General features: G+C 36.8%; 1 protein-coding gene across 1 annotated transcript in view; it reads right to left on the bottom strand.

Annotated features, from left to right (window-relative positions):
- Positions 1-3,589: 3,589 nt before the first annotated feature.
- LOC110023473 (putative E3 ubiquitin-protein ligase RING1b) overlaps positions 3,590-20,624 on the bottom strand; it is a 22,022-nt gene continuing 4,987 nt past the window's right edge. The window contains exons 4-10 of the mRNA XM_020722912.1: positions 20,203-20,261; positions 16,836-16,917; positions 16,533-16,689; positions 8,138-8,674; positions 7,937-8,041; positions 7,660-7,857; positions 3,590-3,786 (exon numbers count right to left, since the gene is read on the bottom strand). Of these exons, the coding sequence (XP_020578571.1) occupies positions 3,748-3,786; positions 7,660-7,857; positions 7,937-8,041; positions 8,138-8,674; positions 16,533-16,689; positions 16,836-16,917; positions 20,203-20,261 (1,177 nt within the window). The 3' untranslated portion in view covers positions 3,590-3,747. The remainder of the gene's footprint in view (positions 3,787-7,659; positions 7,858-7,936; positions 8,042-8,137; positions 8,675-16,532; positions 16,690-16,835; positions 16,918-20,202; positions 20,262-20,624) is intronic.

Genomic DNA, 20,624 nt, shown 5'->3' on the forward strand with positions numbered 1-20,624 from the left:
GATGAGTGAAATTTGAGCTTTTAGTTGGATGTAAATCGAATGATGTTCAATGATTCCATTCCATTATAGCATTACTCATAATAAACAAGGGTAAGAGGAACATTTGCGTACATACCCCTCGATTCTTATATATTTTTACATATCTAACATTTAAACTTTGATTTTGCAATAAGTTTAGATGTTAGATATGTAAATACATCAGAATTGGGTGGCATGTCCCAAACTATTTACTGAAAGCTGCTCATTTTTTAATTTCTATACTTGCAATGTATATCCTAAACAGATTCAAGCTCCCGAAGCCAACACATTTCGTCATTCAGAACCACTTGGCTTAAGAAGGCCAAGTCTAAAATCCATTGCTGCTACTTATATGAGGAAATCTTAACGTAGTTATCAGTCTGGAAAGACAATTGCTATCGCAGAAGAGTCAGACCTGCTACTTGTAATATTTCGCCTCCACTTCCTGTCACAATAAAGAGGAAGATGATAAAAGCATTGATAACATTAAAAGTATTTTGCCCTTCTGAAATATCTGTTTTGGCCCTCTTGAATTATCACTTTGTCCTTTCCTTGTCCTGGCCTCTCTCCCATATTAGGCTTAGGAGGGCAGTTTGAATTTGAGGTTTATGCAGGGCCCCCCCGCCCCCGGGCCCTTCTTGGGTCCACCTCTCTCCTGATAGAATACAGAACAAAGGAGATTGTAGACTCCCATATTTTCAACAGCTTGATTAGATCTTGGATTTGAGAACTACAATAAAACTTTTGCAGTTCCCATTTGCATGTCGGGAAGAATGAACTTTCATGAGGTAAAGGCCGTGTTCGTAGCCAAACTCAACAAATATAGTTTGGCTAAGATAATTGTCTTTACCCCCATACAAGTTCATTCTTCCCGACGCACAAAAGAGATGTGCAAAAATTTTCCCTGTTGAAATCTAGATCACAGTTCTCAAATCCAAGATCAAATCTAGCTAGCAGTTGAAAATTTGGGAGTACCGGCCGGCTTCGTTTTTGTAATCTATCAAGAGAGAGCTCCTCTGAAGAGGTATGTATCATGATATAGAGATTCAATACATGATGTTAGGTAACAGATTTATAAAAGATAGAGAGGGGAGTATGTGGATGTGATCGTAGGAGGGGAGAAAAGTACTTCTTTTTCTTCGAATTTATATTAAATTATTACATGATATATACATAGATAGTTTGAGGGGTTGAATCCCGCATTAGTATCATCATAAATGACTCATAACTTCTCATAATAAAAAGGAAATAAGAATATAACGTACTATTAAAGTTAAGCTCTAATAATATAAAATTATATATGCTACTAAAAATACAATCAATTTTTTGCAAAACAAACTGCGTGAGTGCATTCGGATCGTCGAGACAGTTCAAATGAGTATTTGCTTTCCGAATTGGGCTTCTTTTGGTGCAGTCAAAGGGTTAAATATTCTTTCTATGTAAATATTATAAAAATTTAATGTATATATGTTTGAATTTCAAATTAAAACCTCTTAATTGGAATGAATGAGGGAAAATTGAAATGCTAATAACTTAAAGCACATGGTTTAAATTTGGACAAGTAGATGCCAATGTTCAATCTCTCTCTCTACTCTTTACTCATTTTCCTATTTTTCCCTCACACTTTACCCTCATGGCATGAACAAATAAAACAAGTAAGCCTGCTATTAATCAATTCCTTCCTGGTTTCTCTCTATAATTTACTCTCTCTCGCTCTCTTGAAAATATTACGTCCAGTAAGATGTACGTGCGATTGACGACATGAATTTCACTGCGCCGCTAGATGTACGACGTGATACAATCCACTCTGTTGTTTGCACATTGGGATGAGCGAGGTTAGATTGCAAAAAGAAAAAAAAAAGAAAGGAGGGGTTCGACACGTCAAGCGGAATCCTATATGTACTATTTGTGGTGTGGTCGGGTAAAGCTTGTACGCAACTCTCACGACGCTACATGTGATTTAAAAAACTAATTAACAATACTTGTTTTTCATGGCGCGGTGGGAAACATGCGCGATTTCTCGTGTGGTTGGTGATGAAAACGGGCAATGGTATTTACATCACCCATATGAGTTTTTTATGGTTTGGGACAGACCTAGACCTAGCTTCCCAAGTAGCCCCCTCTCGTGGATGACGCCGGTAGGCAGCCGAAATTCCGTCCAAATGATTAAATTGAACTTGAAATGAAGATAAGTTTTCTTTAAAAACGCTATAAATCATCAATAAATTTCGGAAATAAATCATTAAATGGTAGAACTAAATAAAAAAGAGCATGCATGAGATCTACAAAGGACTCGACGACTTATCAATGAGCTTAAATGAAACCTGTGATTGACTCATTGACTCACTGATAAGTACTAACTGAGATATTGGATGCTTAAATTACATTAAAAATATCATTAAATAATTAAGGAGCCACATTGAAATTATTACAAATTCTAAAATCTAATTTTCAATTCGAATAAAACATATGATAGATTTTTTTTATGAAATTAAACGCTAGTTTGTAAGCTTAATGAAGCTTCAATAAGCACTAAAAAATTTGTAAGTTGGAGGCTAAACACAAGTAATTAAATTCATCTTTCTGAATAAAAAATTAAGATTTTAATCTTTCTTCAATAACCACCAGATTGTAATAGCAAACAGAAGACTATTTTCAGGATCCCAATATAAAATCTTGCATTCTCAGGGGACTCGACGGGCAATGAGCTAGAAATCTTGCATTCTCAGGGGACTCGACGGGCAATGAGCTAGAATGTAACCTATAGCGAACTCACTAGTTCACTTATAAATGTAAACGACGCATTAAAAAATAAATTGTATTAGGTATGGCTCATATACCAGATAAGGGACAATTACTGGAGCAGAACGGAGCGAGAAAGCGGAACGGAACTTGCGAGTGCAGTGGAAGCATCTATCCAATCAGGTTCGTAATGTGGGTTGGGGATGCGAGGATAATTTTGTAATTACATATTATGCGCCAAAGTTATATATATATATGTCTTGTTTGTAACCCTAGGTAGTTTTGTACTCTTTTCCTAAAATCGAAAGAAAAAACTACCGCTCTGCTTCCGAAGATATAGGCTTCTTTACCGAACCTCGTTAAATCTGTATGTTTTCTTCTTGATTTGTGCCGATTCTTGAGTTTTCATTGCCCTAAATTTCTCAACAAATTGCATCAAAACCACACTTCAAATCTCACAACTTTTCTTAAATATAATAATAATAATAATCACAAGCATTTATGAATGCTTTAATCCAACAAATTACGACATTAATATAACTAATTCCAAATTACGTAATTTAATGAACATCATACGCATAAACATTAAGATTCGCTCAGCATCCAATTTTCAGATTCTCGCTCAAATATCAAAATTCATGATAAACCCCAACCCATATTTTTCACCCAAATATCAAATTCTCAATTTTTTGACCGTGGCACATGTAAATACATTGATTCGCTAGTTCAAAAATATCACATTAGTTGTTAATTGTAAATATCAATGTTTCAAGTGATTTGCATGTAATTATCCCAAAAAAAAAAAAAAATCATAATAAATGTGGTGGATTTTTACACTTTTGAAATCATCATGAGGTATTCTTCCACTGATGAACTTGCAAATATTACAAACCCAATTGATATATATATATATATATATATATGTACTATGTACACACACCAGTGTAGATCAATTGATCAACCTGGCTAGGAATAATTGGCTGTCACCTAGAAGCCATTTCTTGCATTAATACGGTACATTAGTTCCTGAAAGAATCACAAGTAAATTTGCTTCAGAGAGACTAAAATATTATCCAACTGAACAAAATTAAAATTAAAATAAATAATAAATGAATTTTTTTTACTAAATTCATAGTATGTGTTGAAATATCTAATTTAAATAACAAGATTTATTATCTTTCATGTAAAGACTTATAATAGGAAATAATTTATTCATAGTTATGAGAAATAAATTTTTTCCTTAATGTAAGGAAATATTTTCTTTTCATATATTAGGAATTATTTGTTTCCATAATTTATATTATCTTCTATTATCTCATAATAATTAATATGAATTAACTAATATGAATTAATTATTGGAGATATCAGATGATATATCTTTCCCTTCATATCATTTATTTTTTTTATTATTTTTTTTATTATAGGATTCTTGTAAAGGTTATTTATACCCCCAGTTCATATCAATGAAAGTATTCAAAGTATGAAGTATTCCACTTTATTCCGTATTATTCTAAATTTCAACAACTTATAAGCCGCCGAGAGCCAAATTTTTTGCCCTAATCACGGTCGTTGAAGAACCGTGAAACTCCCTTCCCGCCGACCTTCTTGTGGGAAGGGAGGAAGGTTTTCTCCTCGACCTTCACTCCATCACAATGGCGAAAATGGTTTTCCACCTCTTATTCGTTCTATTGTTTTTACCACTCGTATGCGAGTTTTTCTCCGCCAAAAACCCTACGAATTGCCGTCTCCTGGTCCTCGTCGATGACCTCGCCATCCGCTCATCTCATTCCCTCTTCTTCAAGTCCCTCGACAAGTCCCTCGAGTCTCGGGGCTGGCTACATTCTCGAATTCCGCCTCGCCGATGATCCGAAGATTTCCCTCCAGCGATACGGCCACTACATGTACGATGAAGTCGTCATTTTCTCTCCTTCCGTCCAGCGTTTTGGGGGATCACTTGACCAGGTCGTCGTGCTGGACATCGTTGATGCGGGGCACGATCTGATCCTGGCTGCGAACTCTTCTGCGTCATACCTGATCAAGGGGATCGCCTCAGAGTGTGGTGTAGATTTTGACGAGGATCCGGATGTCGTTGTTATCAATCACGTTGGTTATGCTGTTTCAGAGACTGATGGAGAACACACACTCATTGCTGTGGATGATTTTATACAGTCTAACGTGATTTTGGGAGAAAAAGTGATAGAGGCTCCTGTACTATTCTGTGGAATTGACAATTCTGTAAATTCTACCAGTACTTTGGCCTTGAAAGTGTTGTCTGCTTCTCCTTCAGCTTATTCAGCAAACCCAAGAACTAAGTTGTCAAGTTCTTCCCTCACAGATTCCACAATTGCATTAGTGTCTGTTGTGCAGGCTAGAAATAATGCTCGCATGTTGACCTCTGCTTCTGGATTCTTGGCAAAATTAACATTGTGCAAAGCCGTCACCTTCTTCTACTCCATCGAAGGCTCCTTCTCCTGCTCCGGCGATGAAGCCTCCGAGCTCTTCTCCTTCACCATCTCCTGCTGTTAAATCTCCAAGTTCATCTCCTTCCCCTGTTCCGGCTGTTGAAAATCTACCGTTCTTCGTCTTCGTCTTTGAGAAAGTATATGAAGAAAAAGCGAAAAAAATAGAATTTGGTTCTCTTCTTCATCGTTCTTTTATTTATCTTTACTTACACTTATTTTAATTTGATTATCTCTATGATTCCGTTCCTTGATATGGATTTGTGATCGGAACAGTTCAGATTTGAAGCTTTATATTTTAATCTATTTGATGTTCCTCGTTTCTCTTTTATAGATCTTATCCTGTGAAAAAAAAGGAGCAATGTGAGGTGGACACTAGGCTTGGCTATCCCTGCCATCATGATGCTCATCTCTTGCATCTCTTCTTCCTCGGCAACAGATCTGGTTCATTCCGATCATCCCTCCTTCAGCTGTTCCTTTTTCCGTCGAAGCTGGATTCGACACCATCATCAAGATCATTTCAAGCAAATTCTGTGAACTCGCGTGGACAACACCAACAATGCCGCCACCCGCCTCAACATCATCTCACCAGAGATATTGCTGTTGTGGATCGGACAAGCCGTCCATTTATTTTTTCTTTCCTGCCCAAGCGTCAGGGGGAGCTGCGTTTCCAACCGGACCTTCTCCACAGCCATCAGGACCGGTGTCTGGTTCACTACACCATTGTGATTTCAGCGGTTTTCCCTGCGCAGGCATTTGCACAACTGCAGGCTTGCATTTTTAGCAAATAACGGACATTATTTTCTTTCTAGTAGAAATTTTGGTTCGCCAATGAGATTTGTTTTCTCTCTCAAGTGCAAATCTCAGTTTCGGAACTCCCTCCTGTAGTCCTTCATGCCGGTGAAATTCTCTCCTGCGGCCTTTCCTGCCGCCAGAACTTCCTGCAGACATATCTGCTGCCAACTGGACTTTCAGGTTTACTCCTGCAGTCGGTTCTCTCTCCTGCAACCTTTCTCACCGTCGGACCTCCCTCTTGTAGCTTTTCTCGCAGTCGGATCTACCTCAACAAATCTTTCCCTGCAGATTTTTGCTAGCTCTTCCCAAGGAAAGCATTGCTCTTTCCTGCAACATCATTGCAGCCTTCTCCAAACACTATAGCTTTCCTGAGCACTGTCGTTGGCCAGTTGCAGCTTTCCTGCAGCCTCCCTGCAGCCTCCTTGCAGCTTTCCTGCAACCTCCCAGCAGTCTTCTTGCAACTTTCATGCAATTATCAGTCAACCAGTGACTTACAAATTCATCAATGTCTTGAAATTGAGCTTAGCCCTCGTCCAGGCCACTCCCAGGCTTCAGTTACTCTCAGGTTTCAGCACTCTCAGACTTCGACATTTTCGGCTTCGGAGCTTCAGGCTTCAACGCTTTCAGGCTTCAGCACTCTCAGGCTTCGACATTCACAGTTTCGGGACCTTCGACTTCGACACTTACGGTTTGAGGATTGTTGGAATTTCTTGTTGGCAAATTGATGCTATCTGTCCAGTCAGCATACCACAACTAATGTTTTCAAATTCAAGTTGAATATGGTTTTCAACCATGTTCAACTTGAGGGGGAGTGTTGAGTGAGGGGGAGTGTTGAAATATCTAATTTAAATTACAGAATTTATTATCTTTCCTGTTAAAACTTATGATAGGAAATAATTTACTCCTAGTTATGAGGAATAAATTATTTCCTTAATATAAGGAGATATTTTCTTTTCATATATTAGAAATTATTTGTTTCCCTAATTTATATTATCTCCTATTATCTCCTAATAATTAATATGAATTAATTATTGAAGATATCAGGTGATATATTTTTCCTTTCATATCATTTATTTATTTTTATTATTTTTCCTATTATAAGATTCTTGTAAGGGCTATTTATACCTCAGTTCATATCAATGAAAGTATTCTACAGTATTTCACTTTATTCCGCATCATGTGATATATTTTTCCTTTCATATCATTTACTTTTTTATTATTTTTCCTATTATAGGATTCTTGTAAGGGTGGATTCTTGTTGTAAGGGTTATTTATACCTCAGTTCATATCAATAAAAGTATTTCGAAGTATTCCACTTTATTCCGCATTATTCTAAATTTCAACAGTATGAAATCTAAAGAATCATCGAGTGGATAGGCCATCCATTCCATTATAACATTAGTTATAATAAATAAGAGGATGATTTACATGCATGCCACTCAATTCCTATGTACTTGATATCAAAACTACAGTTTTTACATACATTCACCTTAACTATACATGAAAAAGTGTTTTTCTTTATGATTTTTTTATGTGATATCTGTAATGTAAATATATAAGAACCATGTGGTATATATGTAAATGCTCATAAATAAAATAGAAAGCTGAAATTAATGAAATAGTATAATTATTTGAGATTCCTCACCAGATCACCTTGAGTACTAGATGTGAAACAAGTCAGCAAACCAGCAAGCGATTCATCTTCCCCCAATATCCGCATTTCATCTGAGACGTCGGATGGGTTCCGCTCAACTTGGTTGGTCGGCTGAGATGTAGGACTCGGAGGCTTTCTAACAAACAAGTCAATTCCTCGTACTTGTCCGGATGTTTGCATAGCAATGAACTGCAGATACATATATACACATATTGGTGTGAAAAAATAAAATAAATATAGGATGGATTGGATCGGAGGCAATATTTACTTGGAGTATGTGTCTAACGGATGAAGTTGGTGGGCAGCAAAGATGTGGGCTTTCTAAAGGCAGGCTTTGCTCGTTCAAAGGAAGCAGTTTCAGATGTACGTGGAACTGAGAAATTAAAATAATAAATAAAGTTGAATAAAGGACATTAATTAACTTCAAAATACAACTATGGAGCTTCCTTAATTGAAAAAAACTGCATACCTTATCTTCATTTTCATCTACATTATGCAAGTGTTCTATTAACCTGGCCAGCCTTGCAGCCCTGACAGATCTTCCATTTGAACCAATACTGTTACTGTGCCGGGTTTGGCTACGAACACCGCCTTTACCCCATGAAAGATCGTTCTTCCCGGCGGGCAAAGGGGAAGTGCGAGAATTTTCTCTGTTCAAATCTATACCATATTTCTCAAATCCAAGATCTAATCTAGCTGGTGAAGATGTGGGAGCTACCAGCCGCCTTCGTTTGCGTATTCTATCAGGAGAAAGCTCGTCTAAAGAGGAGGGACGTTTAATGGCATCAGTGCTTCTAACATCTTTCTCTTTATTGTGATCAGGTAGTGCATGTGAAATATTACGTGCAGCAGGTCTAACTCTTCTGCGATAGTAATTGTTGTTTCCCGAATGGTAAACATGTTGAGATTTTCTCATATAAGTAGCAGCAGTATTGGATATAGGCCTGGTCCTTCTCAGGCCAAGTGGCTCTGAATGCCGAAATGCCTCGGCTTTGGGAGCTTGAATCTGTTTAGGATGTACATTGTAAGTTCAGAAATTAGAAGATGCGCAGATTTCAGTGGCAATATTAATAAGGGACATTTACATATAAATGATACCACACAATTCGTGTGTATTTACATATCTAACATTTAAACTTTTCTTTTTAGATGTATACCACCCAAATCTTTCGTATCGCTTACAAAATATCACTATTTTAATTTAAAAAAAGTGAAATACACTTTTTAAAGAATAGGAAAGGCAGCATATATGGAAAAATTGAAGTTTAGGTGTTAGATATGTAAAAATGTATAGGAATTGAGTAGTATGTATGTAAATATTCCTATAAATAATTACTTGGTAGTGTTAGAAAAGTGATAAAATTTCAAGCAAAATTAAATGAAGAGGAAGAATGAATAAGCCAAATAATAGAATAAAAAACATCAACAACCAGATAACGATAAATTATTATACTAAAATATAAAAAGTACATCAAAGATTTCAATTCGAATATAAGAAAAGTTTAGGGCTACTACTTTTTCTATGTCAATGGCTAAGAATGCCAGCCACCTACTGTGTAAACGAGGTGTAGACGTAGAGAACAGGGCATTGCTGCTACCAGACCATCTTCCTTGCTCAGTTAGAAGAGCTTATTTCTCTCCTCTTCTTTACTACAAGAACATTCCCTTACTATAGGTGAAAGTTTAAGCTCCTCCCCCACCCTCCCATTTTTTGTGTTTGTGGTTGTGATATACTTCAACGCAATATAGATGAAATCAACTCTCTTATAGTTCTCCGAGGTGTAGAAAAGTTGAATTTATTAGATAGATTATGGTCTGTATCATAACATAGATGATCAATATATGATGGTAGGTAACAAATTTATAGAAGATAAAGAGAGGGCAGTATGTAGAAAGCTTGTATAAGTTAGATGAGAAAAAAATATCTGCATATTTTAATAATTTCTCTCTTGGAAATAAGATTTTTGATATAGGTATTTAATGATTTGTGTCTGAACCACTATATTCGACACAATCAAATCTATCAAGCAAAAACAATGCGAAAATGTAGAAATTTACACAACAACAATCAAACACAAGATTTACGTGGTTGGGCATTAAATCGATTCGCCTACGTCTATGAGGAGAAGAAAAAACTAATTGGAGTTATAACTCAACACTTCCTCTTCATAACTCTCATAAAATTACCCCTGATTAAAATTGTTGAAATTCAGAATAATGCGGAATAAAGCAAAATTAATTTCATTGATATGAGAGGGGGAATAAATAATATTTATAAGAGTTCAAGAATAGAAAAGACAACTAAAAGAAAAAAATATGAAAAGAAAAATATATCACATAATATCTCCAATTAATCAATTCATATTAATTATTTGAATATAAAATGAAATAACATAAAATAGGAAAGAAAACAATTGCTAATCCAAGGAAATAAAAATAAAATAGGAGAGAATATAACCCATGATCTAAGGAAATAATTTATTCCTCATAATATCTCACAGGAATAAATTATTTCCTAATATAACTTCTAAAACTTCTCCTCAAGTTGAAATATGGTTGAAAACCACATTCAACTTAGATTTAAAAACATCAAAGAATGGGCGATGGAGATCCAGTGAAGTAGAAAATGAAGGCTCTATCTCGTACTGCAGTTCCTGCAGTGTTTGCAGATAGGCGGAAGGCGGAAGGTTTCTATGGGTAAGGCTGCGGCGGGGAAGTGTACAGGGAAGTAGATCTTTGACTGCAGTTTCTACAGTGTCTATAATTAGATAGAAGACCCCTACAAATATTGCTGCAGCGGAGTTTGCAGGAAAGTCGACAACCTTCAAAAAAAGCTATAGGGTATGACCTGCATAAAAGGGGAAGAAAAAGCTTCGGAGGTAGGCCTGCTGCAAGAAAAAGCTCCGAAGAATGGCCTGTTGTGATACAAGATTCTGGAGGAGGGTCTGTTGCAGGAAAAAGGCTCCGGAGGAGGAATACCCTGGATAGCAGCAGCAAAAGATTGAACCGGAGGAGCATTCAACAAATTTATGAACCTTATTCTAAACATCCTCCCTGACATTGGATATACTAAGTATCTGCTCAGGAGCACCTTTGCTGACATGGTGTCAGATCAATGTAAGTTAAAGTAGTCTTCATGTCAAAAAAGATTCAAATGAAGTGGACGTCAGATGATGCTAGCCCTTGCCTTTTAGGGTCTGCAAGCATCCCAATCATGGCCGTCATCCTTTTCATAATTGTATATTGTTGTGATAGCCAATTTAGTTCCAATAGTCATGGTGACTGACAAGACAATGGGCATAGCGATCGGGATGCCTCCAATCAGGAGGACAAGCAGGTTATCAATCTCATTCCTGTACTTATGATGTTGGATAAGATACATGACTATAATCTCTACAAGCATGCCAATGGCGATGGAGCAAATGCAGAAATTCCTAATGGCAGTTAGAACCTGCTAAAATTGGCCAACTTGGTTAGCAGTGTCAACAAAGTGGGCAGCCTTGCCAAGGAATATATGAACGATAGTGGAAATGAAAACTGCCTCAAGATCCCCTATTTGCAGGAAGAACCAGAGAAGACCTCATCGTCGGGGTTTTTAGTCACAGAAAGAGATTCGCCAGTGAGAGCAGACTAGTCAATCTTAAGGGGATCGCGCTCGAGAAGTTGAGTATCAGCTGGGATGCAAAACAGTGGTAAGAGAGGACTGTTGTTGTAAGACTGCAGAAAATCAGGGAAGCCGGACAACTGGAAACCTGGACCACTGTAGGAAATCAGGAATGTCAAACTACTAGAAACCAGGAAGCCGAACTGCTGCAGTTAACAAGCGCCGAAAAATAGTGGCAAGGAACTGCAGGGAAGTTGGCGGGACAGCTGCACCTCCAACAAAAGGATCTACAAAAAAAACAGGGAAGTTGGACTGCTGAAAATATGGACAACTGTAGGAGATTAGAGAAATCAAACTACTGGAAATCAAGAAGCTAGAGTAATTCCTATTGTGAAGATGAACCATCACTTCTGTGGGTAAAACTACCTCTAATCCTCTACATAAGCAACATCAACAAGGTTGAGAGGAGATCCCTTATCACAAATGGGAGGGGAAACCCCATCCCTTTCTTCCATTTCACTATGCTCCTACTCAATCGGTAAAACTCATGCATCACATTCATATCAGTTGGCGCCCTAAAACCATCAAGTAACACATTCTCTCCGATCACAACATGAGAAGAGGAGTTAGAAATAGTAGAAGTTGACATCTCCATGGCGGCACCAGGCACAGCTTCAAGAGCGCGACTTTTTTCTGAATTAGACGAAACCAAAATCGGCAATGAGTTGAGATCAAGATCAGAGCTGAGGTCAAGATTGCGGGGACAAGGAGAACTTGAAAGACCTAAATACAAATTCAGATCCATATCACCAGCTCTAGTTCCACTTTCCTCTCTGCTGCTCAATCGGTAAACCATGCGTTCCTATCTCGATTGGAGAGAATTTAAAGGTGCAGAAGAAATGATCAAGAAGGACAACAAGTAGGATCCATAAGAGAAAAACATCCCTCCCTTTCTGCATTCTAACATCCCTCCCTTCCTGCAGGGAGAATGCAGAAAGGGAGTTCGGCGGCCCTATATGGAAGACCCGACGACTAGGGTCAAAAATTTGGCTCTGATACCATCTTGAAATTCAGAATAATGCAAAATAAAATATAATTAATTTCATTGATATAAGAGGGGGGTATAAATAACCTTTATATGAATCATATAATAGAAAAAATAATAAAAAGAAAATAATATGAAAAGAAAGATATATCACTTAATATCTTTAATTAATCAATTCATATTAATTATTTGAAGATAAAAAGATATAACATAATATAGGAAAATTTAAAATAGGAAAGGAAATAACTCCTAATCTAATTAAATAAATATCAAATAGGAAAGAAAATAACCATTAATCTAAGGAAATAATTTATTCCTCCTAGCCTCTCATATGAATAAACTATTTCTTAATATAACTTCTAATAAATATAATATCATAAAACAATAATTTTCACTTCATCTCTTACTTCCAGATAAATAAGAGATGACCAAATGAGCTTCAGACTCCAATTCAATTGCATCAAGATGGTAGCCTACGTACCACCCATCCCGAAGGGATCAAGCATCACGTATTTCTTCAAAATGCCCAACTGGGCAATCAATCATGAGCTCGAATGTTCACCAAACACCTAAAGTAGGTGCACTTTTGGACTGGTAATATCTTCTTCAATAGAGCCTTACCTTATTCAATCAAGTCCCGAACAAAGAGTACCTCACGTCAATGTGTTTGGTACGAGCATGATGACCTGGATTCGTGACCAAGAATATCACACTCTAATTATCACAGAACATCGTCAAAGACACCTGATCAACTCTCATGTTACCCAATAGGCCCTGCATCCAATCAGTTGATATGAACCAAGCTCTCACCATTACTAGCCCCCTCTTGGCCTATACTTCCAGTATATGGTGAGTCACCAAAGCGTGAAGTCACTTAACAAGGTGTGGTACAGTTCGAGTTCTCTAAATGATATATTCATACTCACAAATACTCCTTTCTCTATTGGGTTTCAATAAACATACCCCTTCTAAGTAGTAGAATAACCCACGAAAACATATTTCACCGCTTTGGGATCCAGTTTCCTGCAGATGGTTTGTTGTCTTTCACAAAACATACACATCCAAATACATTTAATTGGAGGATCCCACTATTTTCTTTTTTAAATAGCTGACATGGAGACTTCCAATCCAACCCTTTCGGGGACATTTTGTTGATCAATTAAGCAGCTCTCAAAACTGCTTGCCCCCATAAGAGCTTTGAGACATTCATCATGACCAAAATGCTTCGTGCTACCTCTAGGTTTATATTATTCATATCTGCTACTCTGTTTTATCTCGGTGTGTATGGACATTTGGTTTGATGTTGTATTCCTTGGACTGATAAGTATTCCACAAACTAACTGTTGTTACTTTGTCTTACTATCAGAAATCAATATCTTCACTAATGCATCATATTGTATCTGAATTGTCTTGTGAAAATCTTTAAAGCAAGCAAAAATGTCATACTTGCTTTTCATCAGATACAACTATATAACACGAGAAAAACAATCAATAAAAATCATAAATTATCGATAAACATTCATCAAATTTGTAGAACAATGTCTCAAAACATCAAAATGTATCAAATCAAAAACATAAAATTTTTCTTCCCATAACAGATATAAGAGCTCCTAGTAAGCTTACCAAACTCACAAGCATCACATACAAATTTTTGTTTATTTATCTTTTCATACAAAGACAGATACAAACAACTCAATAGACTAAAACAAGAGTATCTCATGTGTATGTGATGTAGCATTAACCCATCCTCCACACTCATCATAGATTCCCCTACCCAAACACTCTCTACAATGGATGTCAAGGCTGAGTCTATCCTCTCTCTATCTAAGTTTTAAAGTCCGTTATGTCACATTATAGTCCCAAGTGTTCAACCCATCATTTTCTCTTGAAAAATTACCTTAGGAAAATCAAATGAAATAACACATTTTAATTGTAGAATAATGATACTGATGGATAAAAGATTCAGTGGAAAAGAATGAGCATGCAAAACATTGGACAAAGTCATAATCGGTGCACCACACTCTACCCTTATCAACTACAGATTGTATTGTACCATCAACAGTTCAGATGCTCCCGGAACTCTTAGGTTAGTATAGGAAGAGAAATCTCTTGTAATATCTGTCACATGTCAAGATGCAGCAGAATCTACTATCTATTTTTGTGATATTGTAGTGGAAATAAAGGTAAGAGCATGTGTATCAAAGGTACCTTTGTCAGAGTGAGCATGAGTAGCAATGTTATCCTTTGATGACGACGAGGTGGATGCATCCTTAACATATCATCTGTTGGTTTCTACTTCCTCTTTATTATCTCCACAAACTCATGATCATCATCAGTAAAGCCCGCATATGTCTCTCCCTCGTCCTATGTTACCATCAAGTTTGCCCATTAGCCCCTTTTTTCACCTCTTCAACCACCACAACCACGATCACAACCTCCAAATTATCTGCGTTCACCTGGCTCTCTCTACTTAGATGACTTGGGACAGACCTTGCTCAGATCGCCTACTTCATCGTAGCTGAAGCACTTGCGAGTCTCCCCTTGGGCACCTGTCATAACTAAGCTCGAGGCAGCCAAGGTTGATTGTGTACCTGGAAGTCCACTTGGCTCGGAGTGAATCCCCATACGACTCCCCATGTATGATCGCAGTGATGACCTCATCCAATGAAGGGAACGTCGCCTGGGATAGGAGGAATGATTTCCTCTGATCAAAGGCTGAGTTCAGATGAGTCAGAAACTACATAGTCCTCGTCTACGCAAAGATCTCTCCCTTCTTACTCCCCGGATCACCACATCTCGACAATTGTGAGAAATGATCAAGATTTGCCTACAGTCGCTCAAGATTTATAAAGTAATCATGAATCAATCCATCACTCAATACCACGGTCTTTATCTTACGCTGAATCTGAAACACCCTCATGTGGTTCTTAACTCCAGCATAGATCTTCTTCAACTTCGCCCAGATGTCCCTTACCTTTTGAATACCATCTACTAATGAGAAAATAAATAAAACCATTGAGTTGAGTAGCCTGGAGTAAAGCAAGGCATTTGTGATCCTCCACTCATTCCCCTCAGCACTGTCAGGCTCTGGCTCGACCCCCATCAAGTATTTCTCTAGTCTCTTCCCTACCAGAGCAATCTCAATCCCACGCTACCAACTCAGATACGAGTACAGTCCATCGAGCTTCAAATCCTTAAAAGGGAGATCTAACGTCACCTACATCGGAGCACATGCTGAGATAATGACTCCAGTTGAGATGCTAGCTCCCTGTATGAGCCCGACCAAGCCCATCAGAATCTCAAAATCTATCTTCTCCAAAAGTTTCAATCATTTACCTCCCGTACTATCTCCATCTCCTGACATCCTCAACCACAAGAATCGAAGTCTAAAACACTCATATCACACTGACTTCCTTCCTGAGAGTGAACATCATCTACCATCAAAATAAGGGATGAATGTTGAGGAAAGATGTTGTTTCTATTACCCGCCTTCCATTCTCAACTACAAGAGACTATTCTTCCACTCAATACTCTACTGCAAGAGCTTCTCCCAACTAATGATTGAAAGCTTATGGACCATTTGGGGCAGCTGCAGCTTATTAAAAAACAGTTATGAAGCTGCTGAAAAATAATCTAATGTTCAAAAAACTATGGTGGCTAATACAATTTTTTAAAGTCAGACTGCAGCTAGAAAACTGTCACCACACATAGTCAGGATTGATGGGAAAACGTAGATTTCAATGGCTGTTTTTTGAATAAGTAGTCAAAACATAGTTTACCCAAACAAAAAAAAATGCGGTGCGGTGCTGCCACCCCAAACAGACCCTTAGTCCCCTCTCCCTCTCTTTTTCTCTCTCTTTGTCTACTTGTGGCTCCGATATGCTTCAATACAATGGAATCACTCCATATAGTGCATAGTAGTGGTCGGAAAACAGATTAAGAATAACAAAAAAATCTACCTTCATATTTTAATAGATAGATCCTATTTTGACTGCTTATTTATCTTCTTACGTTTACACTTCTCTCATAAAAGGTTTGATCCTGCATCCTGACATCCAAGTCAAGCATCAGCTTCAACAACAAAATAATAATAATAATAATAATATTGAATGCACCAAAGTTAAAAAATAAATCTGTAATTATTTGTCATTTGCTATGTAAATATAGTTCCACGTGTATGTGTATGTTTGACAGTCATTTTCATGGCATGTTTACCTCTTCCTCGAAATTGTCTTCCGGGTATAAAGAATCAATCAAGGCATCAAAGTCAATATCTGGATATAACGCTGCAATCAAGGCATCAAAATTAGGATCATCTCTTAACCAACGCCTACTTGGACAGTGAGTGCGACAAGTTGGACATTCTTTGTTCCTGCAATTAAGTAAAAAAAATGATCTGTAGAAGCCAAAATAAAAATAGAAAAAGCTAATTAAATTATGCCTATCATGGAAGCAGACCTAAAGCATGGAATGTATGATTTTCTAATTAATAAATAAATAATGAACTACATAGCATACCCGAGTCGCATGGCTTTGTCGATGCATTCTCTGCAGAAACGATGCAGGCACTCCATAACTGTTCTTGTCTTACGAATAACCCCTGGCATGTAGCATAAAACGCAGACAGTAAGAAATTTCCTTCAGAGACGGGGCTGCAATTTTTTTTTTTTTTTTCACGCACATTAAATGTGCATGGATTTCGCATTCCTTCTGACATATAGGTTAGAAAAATCTACAATTATACTTTTGACATATAGGTTGGCAAAAATCTACTGATGCTATGTTCATTTACAATCCTAAGCAGCTTCCCGAAATAGTTACGCACAAGAATCTCATAACTTGACAAGCCATGGTCTGTAAATCATAAGCTGCAGACATTTCCACACTCCTCAACGGAAGTTAACCAAAGACGTGCAAAACGAAGCCCTTGAAATTACCAGCAGTCATGCACTAGAACTCAACATATATAATGTAGATGGACGAAAGTCTACAGATTCATGAAATGACAGAACACAAATAGCTGAAAAATAAAAAATTGTTGATTTCATTAGTTGCAAAATAATTCTATATTCTGATGTTCTACATGTACCATCATGGTAAGTATGAGCATGTTCCTTTCTCATTCTTGCTGGATGGATCTTTAAGAAGCAATTTTATTTCCATTATGATCATGTATTTATCAATGGATACTCCCTGCCTATCCAAAGACTCGAGATCAACTAATTCTCATGCACTCTAATTGGTCTCAGGCATAGCATTGTGGGCTATTAATTTTTACACCCAGGCTTCTCTCAGATGGTGAGAGTTATGTTTTGTTGAGTTCATGATCAAATTTTCAAAATGCGGATAAGGACTATAGATAAGACATCACCTAACGATTTAACCATCATTTTGTGAAGTATTTATGATCTAGGGTTCGAGGTTTCTGTTACACTGATTACGAAACCGGTCCAGGCAAGGCCAGTCTGGACCCAGCCAACCGGCCAGCCCTCGCCTTCCAGTGGTAGACTGGTCAGCAAGAGAGGCCGGAAAACCCTGTTGCAGCCGCAGAGGATTTCAACACCCGGGTGGGGCCCACTAATAAAGTACGCAAGGAGGAGAAATTAGGGGATTTTTTTAGAGTATTTGATGAGTTTTTGGGAAAAGTTTGAAGAATTTTTGATAGAGTTATATTAGGTCTAATAAAAAAGATTTTGGGTTATGTTTTGTTTGAGCTGTAGTTTTTCTTTTCTCAAGGTGTTCCTAGCGACATTTAGGGTTTGTGGAGAGGATCTATCTCTCGAACAATATATTAATGTTGTATCTTGTTTGCTTTTGTTGGTATTAGTAAAATTTGAATTCCCCAGCCTCTATATTGTAATTTATTCATTGTTTTCGGTTTCAGATCGTATCAGTTTCCTGCAAACATAAGCTCTTATGCTTAATTACTCCTCTCAAAAACGAGAGAGCCCTTCCGATTAAGGCTTGTAATTAAGCACTAATTACTTAGTCTAGAGTAGCAAGAATTTGGATTTAGATGGAGAAATTTATCACTATGAGCTTAAAAACGATGGTTATGAAATAATTATGAACTCAATCAAGACCAAATGTTAAGTTGGCCTGGATTATCATAGTCACTAGTCTATTTAATCAGAGGAGGTGATCGACCCAACCTAACAGAAAAATCCTTCAATTGTTAGCAGTCATTTGTTGTTTCATCCAAGAAAACCTTATAGAACTAAAACAAATGTTTATTTAAGGGGGCTAATTCAAGTCATCCTTACCTAACAAAGGGATTAAATACGTCCTATTAAATATGCCAAATAGTTCATATCTCAATGAGCAAGAAGTCATTGGAGAATATGAGAGCTATAACTGTGATCGTAATATAATTGACCATGCCTGTCCAAAACAACATGATCAGATGGCTCTGATCGTAATCGCTAAACAACACGGATAGAGTACTAGAGTCATATCTTTATTAGCATAGATTATTTTGAGCGTGAATATAATGATATTTTGACAAGACTTTGATACTTTATATAGTTTACAAGTAATAAACCACAAAATTAAGCTTCTTCACCAAATTTACAAAAGTTTTCACAAAATTGATTGGTCCTAAAAATAGTGCCAACTAAAGGCGCCCTTTAATAATGTTCTTATTACCACATAAGGAGAAAAAAATATTTGACTATGGGGAAAAAAAAAAGAGTAGTGGCATGAAGCACTTCCTCAATACATATGAATAATCATAATACGACAATAGAGTAAAAGGAGCAAGAAGAAGAGCGAGTATATTAAATGGAAAAACATGAAAAAGGCTTGAGGTGAAAGACAAGGGTGCACCTGTAAACCTCATTCTCGATATGTATTTGTGATGTGTTTGCATTAAAACAAAAATGTAAGGCCCCATGAGAATTTTTTACTGGTCATCTGAAAATCTTTACAAAAGCAACAATAGGTAGAAACAAACTTATATTTTAATCGTAATGCCCCTTTGAGAAACTAATATTTCACCTATCGAGCTAAAGAAGGGTAAATTAGGGTTTGAGGGTAAACCCCAACTTCAACCAATTTTGGGTCATAACTGGTTACCCGGGATTAACTCAGACCAGTTTAGCCCAAACCCATTCCTTGGCAGTATATTCCCTTTGAAAAATGACACCTCTAATAAGAAACAACAAAAACTGAGTTTAGGAATAGCTTAAATGACAACAAAGTTTGTACTCAATATGAAAATAAATAATACTCCCCAAAGAAAAATATTTTATTATTGCTTACAAATGCCAAAGAGAAAATATCTCAGTTTTTCTTTTATTTTCAGGTTTTAAAGATAGTCGAGAGTTAGGATGTGATAATGTGAGTTAAAAGTATAGTTATGAAGAAATTAAACTAGCAGCCTAAACCGTAACTCAGGAGTTTGTAAAAATTGGTGCTGCACTTCTGATATGTAAGGATATCACAATGGAATCAACAAAAAGAACTTGTGAAGGGGAGATGCAAGGAAATATTACATCAGTTTATCCTGCATACATGTATGTGTGCGTGTTAATAAAAAATGTGTGCGCATGTTTCCATGGGCACCATGGGTGCCGTGATCTGAATAAATATCATATATTTTATAAGGGTGAAATGCAGCCTAAAAAATAATATGGATCGCCAATGGGAAAATGAATGTGAGAATAGATCTTAAAAAAAATAAATAAATAGCAAGTAATTCACAATGATGAAATAGAACAGAAATAGAAGGTAACAGTTGGAGAAATAACATCTATAAATGCAGAGTGTAAGATTAGGTGCTCAACCAAAGTAAACTAATCTTCTTCCAAGTCATACAAAACATAACATAAGAAAATGGAGGTCGTGACATGATTTTACTAAAAAGGATCTCCCAAATATTGCATACCTAAACATATAGAGCATTGCACCTCTTTGCTTACGTCCTCTAATTGAACAAGGATATACCTGCAAAACTATGTTTCATAAATCATTTCATATAGAGCCATGAAAATGTTGGTTAAAAAAAATCAGTTAACAAAAGATGTTAAATTTAGGTTTTGAGCGTGTAGAATCAACAAGTGGTCTAAAGAATGCATGTTCCCTGTCACACAACATTTGGGGTGATACAGACGTGCGTAAACTTGCTTGTTTATAGAAGTGAGGTTCAAACCAAGACACTCAGGTCACGTTGAGCAAGCTAACTGTTATGCCAAGGTCCCATGCACGTAATACAAAAGAAAATTCCATAGAAAATGAGATAATATTAAAGGTTACTTTTATTATCATTATATATATATATATATATATATATATATTGTACATAAGACA

This window comes from Phalaenopsis equestris, unplaced genomic scaffold (genome assembly GCF_001263595.1).
Source record: "Phalaenopsis equestris unplaced genomic scaffold, ASM126359v1 Scaffold000224, whole genome shotgun sequence".
Lineage (NCBI taxonomy): Eukaryota > Viridiplantae > Streptophyta > Magnoliopsida > Asparagales > Orchidaceae > Phalaenopsis > Phalaenopsis equestris.